This window comes from Acanthisitta chloris, unplaced genomic scaffold (assembly GCF_000695815.1).
Source record: "Acanthisitta chloris isolate BGI_N310 unplaced genomic scaffold, ASM69581v1 scaffold10111, whole genome shotgun sequence".
Taxonomy (NCBI): domain Eukaryota; kingdom Metazoa; phylum Chordata; class Aves; order Passeriformes; family Acanthisittidae; genus Acanthisitta; species Acanthisitta chloris.
Genome location: NW_008654320.1, coordinates 294 through 10,117, shown reverse-complemented (window position 1 = coordinate 10,117; position 9,824 = coordinate 294). Strand labels below are relative to the sequence as shown.

At 45.5% G+C, this 9,824-nt stretch overlaps 1 protein-coding gene across 1 annotated transcript in view; it reads right to left on the bottom strand.

Annotated features, from left to right (window-relative positions):
- Window positions 1–2,522: 2,522 nt before the first annotated feature.
- The window catches only part of EIF4A3 (eukaryotic translation initiation factor 4A3), a 7,586-nt gene continuing 284 nt past the window's right edge, over window positions 2,523–9,824 (bottom strand). Inside the window, exons 2-12 of the mRNA XM_009083451.1 lie at window positions 9,713–9,786; window positions 8,737–8,803; window positions 7,974–8,036; window positions 7,389–7,521; window positions 5,870–5,950; window positions 5,297–5,438; window positions 4,332–4,470; window positions 3,755–3,870; window positions 3,131–3,238; window positions 2,917–3,044; window positions 2,523–2,716 (exon numbers count right to left, since the gene is read on the bottom strand). Of these exons, the coding sequence (XP_009081699.1) occupies window positions 2,700–2,716; window positions 2,917–3,044; window positions 3,131–3,238; window positions 3,755–3,870; window positions 4,332–4,470; window positions 5,297–5,438; window positions 5,870–5,950; window positions 7,389–7,521; window positions 7,974–8,036; window positions 8,737–8,803; window positions 9,713–9,786 (1,068 nt within the window). The 3' untranslated portion in view covers window positions 2,523–2,699. The remainder of the gene's footprint in view (window positions 2,717–2,916; window positions 3,045–3,130; window positions 3,239–3,754; window positions 3,871–4,331; window positions 4,471–5,296; window positions 5,439–5,869; window positions 5,951–7,388; window positions 7,522–7,973; window positions 8,037–8,736; window positions 8,804–9,712; window positions 9,787–9,824) is intronic.

Sequence of the window (9,824 nt, the reverse complement as noted above, 5' to 3'; positions counted from 1 at the left end):
TAAAGCTTCTTGACTTGTGCAGTTGCTTGTCAGATTCTGCCCTCCAACAGCTATCACTGAAATCTTGTTACTGGCTCTATTTTCATTCTTGGCTGAATCAGTATCAACTGTGTGGAGTGTAAAGGCAGCTAAATTAACTGCTGTAGTTTCAGCTGGAAATGGCTGTGTGCAATAGCTGGTTTTTTTGCATTCCTAATTGGTAACAATTTTCACCAACATTTGAGCTACATCAGTCTCCCCTCACTCAAGTGAGGGAACGTGTCTAGGCCTAAAGCAATTGCACTGTGACTTTTGTATTGTAAAGAACTGCTGGGGAGTGGTGGTTACCTGCCCTCTACAGGTGAGGGCTCAGCTCCAGGTGAATGATGCTGAAGAGGTAGGAATGTCACATTTTATGGTATCTCTCTCAAACTGTACAGATTAAATACTGTTATTCAAACAAGCTAATGCTTTGGTGATTAATCTCTTACTAGTCAAATGACTCGAGTCACATGGGGCTTGGAGGGCTGTGCTTGCCTTTGCTGCTTGTGTTCTCCAGGAGGGTGCGAGTCAGATTTGAGGCTGTGCTGGGCCCTGCAGCAATGGCAAAAGCAGAACTCATTCTAGCATGTGGACAATATATAGCTGCAAGGCTTCATCTGGTCTGAAATAGTCTGTGGGGGGAGAGTTCTTGAACACAGTGCTAAGAAGTTGCAGAATGAATCCAAAACCCCCTCAATTTTGTGGGAGGTATCAGAAGTAGGAAATGGTGGGAAAAAAGATGACTTTTGAGCAAGTGTGGGAAATTAATGATTTAGGGGATAAAAAAGGGACAGGTCGTGTGGCAATAGGTTGCTGGTGTGTGTTCTTGCCTGGCTGTGTGTGTCCTGTTTTCTGTTAACTCCATTTCTCCCCCTCTCCTCGAAGAGAGGACTTCATTCTATATGCATGTCTGCATGGAGGCCTAAGTGCCAGTGACTGGAGTGGGACCTTGGGTCACAGGGGCTGTATGCTGGAGTACCAGCAGCCTGGAGCAAGTGGAAAGCAAGTGCCAGCAACTGGAGAGTGAGGTGGTGTGTTGCTGTATGAATAGTGAGCTGGATGTAGCCAGCAAGTAGGGGAAAGAGCCTGGGAGCCAAGGACTGAAGCAGGCCCAAGACTAGGCTGGATACACATCTGGTTTTGCATGAGGCAACTGGAGGGACCAGGAGGTCTGGGCTAACTTGAAGGGCCTGGGGGTTCAACTGGGACCCATATGTTTGGGCCCTCCCTCTGTGGGAGGCAAAAAGAGGCTCCAAGGGCCAGTTACAGAATAGGCTTGTGCCTGAAGGACATCCACTGAGGCATTCACAAGATGGTGTGCAACGGTGGGCTGAGGGCCATGCCCATGTGCCAGTTACTGGAGCAGACTGGTCATCCAGAGGCCAGATACTGGCTGAACTTGCCCAGTCACTGGAGGAATCCAGAGCTTGTGTGTTTCCCACTAACAGACCTTCATACTGATCAACATTGACCTGTATGGGGATGGCATAAGCACGTCCCCTGTGTGGGTATGTGTAGTCCCAGCTCAGCCTTGCTGCTGGTTGCACATGGGGGCATGAAACTAGTGGCCTCACCTCCATTGTGCAACTCTTACAATTAGTATTCTTAATAAAACTAGTATTTCACAACTTTTGTCTGTGTTACTGTTAAGAACATCAGGATTGTGCACAATGTGAGTACAAAGGAACTGAGGAACTTCACTAACGGAAAGAGGGCATAAAGGAGACAGATGCTCACTTTCTCTACCCTAGGCTACTCTGTTACCACCTCAAGTAAAGTTCTGAGAACTGTTCCCATTCTGTGCAAACTGTAGTGCATTCAAGTCTTCTTCCCGCTGTCCTCCCTGAGCAAGCAAAAAACAATTTAACAGGAAAAGCACAAGGCGGAACATGGTAACTTCAGCCCACACCAGCAGCACAGCCCTGGCCAACTCTTGCCTCAAATGGAGATACAGCAGAGCTAGGTAGGAAAGCTACATGGAAGATACTACACCTGGCAAAGTACAGCACAATGCCATAGGAAGACAGATCAGAAGAGATGACTGGCAACATGTAACAAACTACAGCAGCAGAAAGAGGTGAAAGAGACTAGATAGGATACTTGTTCTTCCTCTTACTTCAGGAAGTGCCTGCCCGAGTTCCTTGGGAGAGGAAAGCCTCAGCTGGAGCAACAAGTGCAGTGATTTCTGGCTCCAGAAAGGCATAAACATAAGGCATAAGCTGGAAATTTCTGGTTATCTTGTAACTTAATTTTTCCAGAGCAGGCTAAGGCCAGGCCACAGATTTTTCCTGTAGATGGCTGATCTTTGGAGTTAAGGAAACTAAAAAGCACACTGGGTATCATGGCACAATGATAACGAAGCAGTGGAAAACAGGAAAGCCTGTGTTTTAGGAACCTAGATAGGCAGTGTCCAATGTTTTTTTGATTGTGTAAGCCAAGTATGGCAGTATTTCAAAATGCCCTCTTATTATTTTGCGTTAAAGTAATTAAGCACAGGTTAGGGTCAAACCTCCTTTTTTATTGAAAAACATGGGTGGGAATAAAGACAATATTTACACAAGTTCCCAACTGCAGCTGAATGTTAGAACATATGACCAATAACATGATAAAAGAACGTGGGTCCAAATCAGAATTATGGAGGGTACTAAATGGTCCAACCTCCTATGAAACACACACCTTCAGATAAGATCAGCAACTGAAATGAGAGAAAATCAAAGAATTAAAGCACGCACTGAGTATGCTTGGGAGCACAGCACATGCTCCCAGATTCTTTGTAAGGTCCGGCTGGAGAACGAGGCATGTAGCCAAACAAAGCATCTGGCATTTCTTTCAGATGCAGCACACCGGTTCCCAGCCGGAGGAGGGTAAGTCTGACTGGGGCTGGCAGGCACTCACCATTCATGGGCATCTCGTCTATCTGGGTGGAGTAGTACTGCTCAATGTCTCGCAGGATGCGGATGTCGTCGTTCTTCACAAAGTTGATCGCTACACCTTTTCGACCGTACCTGCCTGACCGTCCAATTCTGTGGAGGCAGAAGGAAAGAGGGAGTGGAGGCACCTTGGGGAAGAGTCACCCAGCAGCACTGCCCCGTGCGAAGGCCAAGCATACCTGTGAATGTAGAGTTCTCTGTTGTTAGGTAAGTCGTAGTTAATGATCAGGGACACCTGAGGCACATCCAGGCCTCTAGCCCAAACATCTGTTGAAATAAGGACTCGGCTGCAAAGAGAAGGAGACAGTTAGGACTGTTCCACTAGACTGAGAAGGGGGTGAGGGCTGAGAGCTCCTAACCTCCTGCACAGATCATCCCCTGCAGTTCTGTGCTCCTCCCTGCCCAGAACACACCAGCAGCATCCACACTTTTGCTGTGAGGAGAGCTGTCTCATACACAATCACCAAACTTCAGTGAAGATGGTACCAACATAGCTTTCATTTTTCAGAAGGAGTGGTGCTCCCAAGAGTTTAAAATATTGAGAACAGAGCCAAATATTTTTTTCCTTGATTTATCTTAAGTGCAGCAACTCCCGACATCTTCAGCAAAATGAAACAGACTAATTCTATACCTAGAAATATGAGTATCCCACCTTGGAAAGCAGCAATCTCCCAACCCTGCAACACCACATGGGGATAGATGGCAATCATCACTCTTTAGAGCTGAACAAGGCCTTTAGAAAGGATACACAACTCCTGCCCTGAGGCAGCAATGCTGTAAGCAATGCTGTTTGCGGCATTTACCTTGCACCAGATCTAAACTCTTTCATGATGGACTCTCTCTCCTTCTGTGGCATGTCCCCATGCATGGATGAAACTGTGAAGTTGGCTTCTCGCATCTTCTCTGTGAGCCAGTCGACCTGCAAACAGCCTGGGTTAGCTCTTTGCTCAGGACAGCCACAGTCAGATGTGCTTGGAGAATGCTTGCAGAGACATATGCTAGTAAGGACTGAGAGATACCTCAACAAACATTCTGGAACTAAAGGAAGTAAAATAGTCCTTACAGTGTTGACCATATGATACAGGACCCTATAAGCCCTGAAAGGAAATTAATTAAGAGAATTACTCAGAGAATGCGGTTTTGTTTCAGGAAATATAAGGAATAAGGACATTCTTACCTACTTCTCTAAAAAGGCAATTCCTGTCAACTGTATCAGGTCTGCATCTAACCCAGTTTTTTAAGTTAGGTATGTCCCAGAGACAACTTTTTAACCTATGCTCTTACTGAACTATTTCCAAGTGGGGAAGCAACCAGATCACTTAACTAACTCAGTGTGTCTGAGCCACCCTCAGGAAGTGACAGGCCCCTCTGATGCTGTACCTTTCTCTTGGTGTTACAGAAGATGACAGCCTGGGTGATTGTGAGTGTGTCGTAGAGATCACACAAGGTGTCGAACTTCCATTCTTCCCTCTCCACAGCCACAAAAAACTGCTTGATTCCTTCGAGGGTCAACTCATCACTGTAGGGAAGAAACACCACAAGCAGGTGAACACATGCAAAGCAGTTAGTAGGGCTGGATGTGCTTCATCAGAGATCACACCTCTGCTCTGTGTGCTGTGGGTTGCTGGGTCCATATGCAAGTCCAAGTTGCTCTAGAAAGTCCCTGAAGAATTTTGCTCTATGAAAGGTCTTGAATGTTACCCACTCAACAGAGACTAGAAAGAAGTGCTCTGAATAGACAGCTCCAAAAGGGAACATTTCTGGTCTCATCGTTTTTAAATTCAAGCTTCTCAACAAGAGAGACTGAAGAAAGTCTCAGAAAGCTTGAACGTACTAAATGCAGCAGTATAAAATCTCAGGCAAGAGGGAGACTCCTTCTGTCAGGCAGGCTGCCTACACTTACTCTTTGTGACTCCTCCTGAGTTCCAGTGCACAAGGACCTGTGACACCACTAGATGCAAGCCATGCCTCCAAGAACATCTAGGTTTAGTCAGCTGAAGGGTTTTTTTTTAGCCTATTATATAGTAGGAAATTAATGGAGGAGACCTACAAAAATCCTAGGAGGGAACACAGGAATTGGATAGATGTGAAAGATGGATTTCTATGAGAAGAGACTGCTATCCATGGGGAAGATGAGGGGGCAGCCAGGCTGAGCTGGACTAGAATAACGTCAGAGTGGTAACAGCCTCTGCTGGAGGACATGACATGAGTATGTCTGCAAACACTCAGGCAATGGTGAGAAGGAACGCAAGAGACTCTGTACATTTAAATCAGCTAATACTGTGAACTGCTCAGGGCTGGATCAACTCAAAGAATTCCTGTTCTTTCCATGGAAACTCACTCACCGTTTCACCAAGATGCGAATGGGGTCTGTCATGAATTTGTTGGTCATTTCCAGAATTTCATGAGGCAAAGTGGCACTGATCAGAACCACCTGTGTAGCTGGTGGCAGGTATCTGTACACATCATAAATCTGCTCCTTAAAGCCTGAAATGCAGACCAAGTCACACAGAACAGTTAGCAAATCTTTATCCCAAACATTCTCTTTCACAACTCTATCTGGAATTCAGTACTGGGTCTATGCTACGAGAAGAACATTAACATGTGAATCAGTAGCTCAAAGCTAGTGTCAGATACTGCTCATCTCTTCCTCATTTTCCCAACCCCCTTTAATGTGGCTGTGGTATGCACTGAAATATGAAAGGCAGTACTCAAGAATTTAGAAATATTGAAAAGGACACTACAACTAAATCAAACAAGGCATATTATGTCATTTAACCTGTTACAACCACCTATAATTAACTGTAATTGCCTAACTTTGGCAAAACCAACTCTTAGAAATGGGTCTGCCAGCTGGGACACTCTGGAATCTCCAAACGGGTGAAGACAAAGCAAGTAATGCAAAACAAATATTTTACCTTTATTAAGCATTTCATCTGCTTCATCCAAAACCAGCATTTTGATGGCACGAGTTCTTAAACTTCGACGACGAATCATATCTGTAAGATTTCACTTTGTCAGCTGAGAAGGCTCTGGAAGCAAGTCAGCCTATACAGCTCCCAGCCACTGTCAGGGCATTTTGGGTGGCAAAGGGACAGGCACTTCCCCTGCTGCCAACAGACAATGGCTTTTGGTGACAGAAGGCACATCCAAAGGCCACATGTGCCCACTGTAATCTGCAGCCTAGGGGGGCAGGTCTCTGCAGCCCTGCTAAGGGAGCACTGACTGTAGGGAGGCTCTGACAGGCCAAGCTGTGGGACACTATTTGCTCACTGCACAGGACACGTGACCCAGTCTCACGGAGTAACTGCAGTCGGATGCGAGAAATCCAAAAAAACAGATGAACTTTTTATCAACAGACTGGGCAAATCCACATCCTGTTTGGCAGCCAACCCAGCCTGCCAATTTTTTCACTTTTGGGGACTAGCCCTATGTTCTCGCAGTGACAGGTGTTTGTGTAAGCTAGAGCTGTCTGTTTCTCATAGACCCTGAAGATGTGAGCTTGAAGGCTAACACTACCACTGTGGCAACTGCCGTGAACAGTAAATACAAAAACAATGCAATGAAACCAGATGGTACCAACTGTAAGTGCACCTGATTTAACAAACGGGGAGCAACCACCAGTACAAACTGTCTCTAACTGTGGCATTCAAGTAGACCTGGCTCCTAGCCCCTTGAAGACTGTAATATTTACTCCTTAAAAAATATTCTTTGTTCCTATGCCGCCATATAAGGAAATGCTTCCACAGTGAAAAGCAAAAGAGAAAAACAGAGAAAATGAAAATACTGTCCCATTGATTTCTCTCTAGTCATTTCCAGGTATTACTACAGTAAGTTATTCTCTTAGAATAGAATCATAGAATCAACCGGGTTGGAAGAGACCTCAAAGATCATCAAGTCCAACCCTACCACTGTTACTAGATCATGGCACTAAGTGCCTTAAACCCCTCCAGGCATGGTGACTCCACCACCTCTCTGGGCAGCACATTGCAGTGTCTAATCACCCCTTCGGGGAAGAAATTCTCCCTAATGTCCAACCTAAACCTCCCCCGGCACAGCTTGAGTCTGTGCTCTCTTGTCCTACTGCTGGTTGCCTAGGAGAAGAGACCAACCCCCACCTGACTCCAACCTCCTGTCAGGGGGTTGTAGAGGGTGATAAGGTCTCCCCTGAGTCTCCTCTTCTCCAGGCTAAACAACCCCAGCTCCCTCAGCCTCTCCTCATAGCACCTGTGCTCAAGTCCCTTCACCAGCCTTGTTGCTCTTCTCTGGACCCGCTCCAGCACTTGTTGTACTTCATATTAATGTTACATTAATTGTGTCACGATAAATGTCATTTTCATACTATTTCAAATCTAAGCACACAGAAGTTGCGGGAGGTTCCCATGGCTCAACTCAGGTCTGAAGCTAGAGGTGATGTAGCCTCCCACATTTCCTTACCAAAAACACGGCCTGGAGTGCCAGCAACAACATGCTGCCCATAATCCAGTTTTCGGATATCTTCGCCCACGTTGGTCCCTCCAATGCAGGCATGGCACTGGACATTCATGTAGTCTCCCAGAGCAAGAAGTCCCTGTGTGGACACAAAGCAGTGACTCATTTAACTGAGCTCTCCCAAGTTTGCATCTGTGAAGAGATGCAGGCCTGTGCAGCCACACTGTGGTTTTTAAAAGAGATGTAAGCACAAAGAGTTAGACAGATATTTTAAGTCTGCTACCCAAACTTCCACAACAGCAGGCTTTCAAACACTGTGAACTCAGTTCCAAATGGATCAAAACCGCTTTAAAAGTGCTGTCCTTAAAAATTCAGTTAGGAATGTGCAAAACCTTAGACTGCTAACCAACACGGTCACACAAGCAGTAATGGACATAATGCAGACGTGGAAAAGGCCCTGTATCAGCTTTTCTTACTCCTTCCAGGAAAAGAAAGGAGCAGCAGCTGTGCCTTGAGCTCTGCTGGGGGAACACCAGAGCACAGGCCCCAAAACTTCCAGTGCTTTACAGATTGACCTTTAAATGCTCCTACCTTCTGAATCTGCACAGCCAGCTCTCGAGTCGGTGCCAAGATCAATGCCTGGGTCTCACGAACCTGATTAAAACAGATGATCACATGGAAGTTAATCACAGGCCAGAGAGCCAAATATGAAAGTGATTATGGGTCATGGATTGGCATGCCTAGAGAGATGCTTTCAAACAGAGCATTTCCACAGTAACAGCCTCTTTTAAGTTACTTTTAATGAGACAGCACTACTGCAGTTCTTTAAGAGCTCACTTTTTATTCCAGTCCAATTTCTGGGACAAAAAAGTGTGTATACTTTTGTGTGTATAAAAATAGAAACAAATTAAAAACCCTTCAGTTTTGTATGTTTGGTTACCTTGCACTGCATAAAGATTCCAAGGCAATGTTTTAAAGTGTCACCTTTGAAATATATGATAGAGTGCTTTACAGAAATGAAGCAAAAGCTCACCTTTCCATTCAGCACCATGCAATCTTTATTATGTCCCCAGGTAGTGACAGGGTCACCTATCATGACAGGTCAGCTGTTAAAGCCAACTCTGTACTTACAAGACTTTACCTGAACTAACTTTGCTGGACTAACTTTAACAGTTAACTATCACCGAGTAGAGTCTGGTAAAATTTTTAGTCACAATTTTGTCTGAGCTTCACTGCCCATAATTAAAAGATTTCAATGTAAAGCTTCATTTATTCATTCTAAAATAAAAACGCTTTTATGACAAAGACTACTGATTTAGTTAAAAGTAACTTTTAGCATGTGCTATGAAATTACCTGGATATCCAGACACTGCAGAACGGAGATGGAGAAGGTTGCTGTCTTCCCTGTTCCAGACTGTGACCTGATAAACAGATGTTTGGAGAATACTCTGGATGCCTAGACAAACAATATAGGCAACTTCTACATATTCAACCTGTCTGTTCTCTGTCGCTCCCTCACTGCAAAGAACTCAACAGTGCCAACAGCATGTGAAGCAGCTTTGAGAACTGCAGTATCAGGGCTAGAGCACTCCATTTCAGGGTGTCCAGCCGTGGCATATTTATTCCATATCAGACCAGTATTTTAACTTCCTGCAATGTGTCATACATATACTTTTTTTTTTCAAGTGACAGATAGGGCAATGTAATTTGGAAGGCTAGTAATTCCCACTAATGATCTAGAAAGCATTTTTTCAGTGGGATGCATAGCCTTTTCTGCCTCTAGAGACATAATAGATTTTCTTCTGCTTACTATCTCCCTTGATTAAGACTGGACTTGTCTCTATACTTATCTGGCTTTGCTAGAAGATGTTCCCAAGTGTCTCAGAGCCCCATTTGCTGAGAACACACAATATCTTAGCCAAATTGTTATTACAGTGACATACCTAAATGTAACAAACTTTGATGTTAACAACTATTAGGATGACAGTCTATATGCAAGCTGGGCAACATCACCCTGTTTTGCTTGTCACATCATGAAACCATAGAATGGTTTGGGTTAGAAGGGACCTTCAAACTCATCTCATTTCAGCCCCCTGGCATGGGCAGGGACACCTTGCACTAGACCAGGTTGGTCAGAAGTCCATCCAGCCTGGCCTTGAGTATTTCCAGGGATGGGGCACCCACAGCTGCCCTGGGCAACCTGTGCCACCACCCCCAAGTCCCTAATGCTGCCAGTCCAGGCCACTGGTGTCAACCCTCGCTTCCAGCCCGAAGTGTGACTGACACACCGCCCCCCGCCAGGGCCCGCGGCCGCCGACGGCGCTACGTACTGGGCGATCACGTCTCTGCCTTTGATGATCTGCTTGATGGCTCTCTGCTGGATGGCCGAGGGCTTCTCGAAACCTGCGGGGCGGCAACACCATCACACCATCAGCCCCGGCT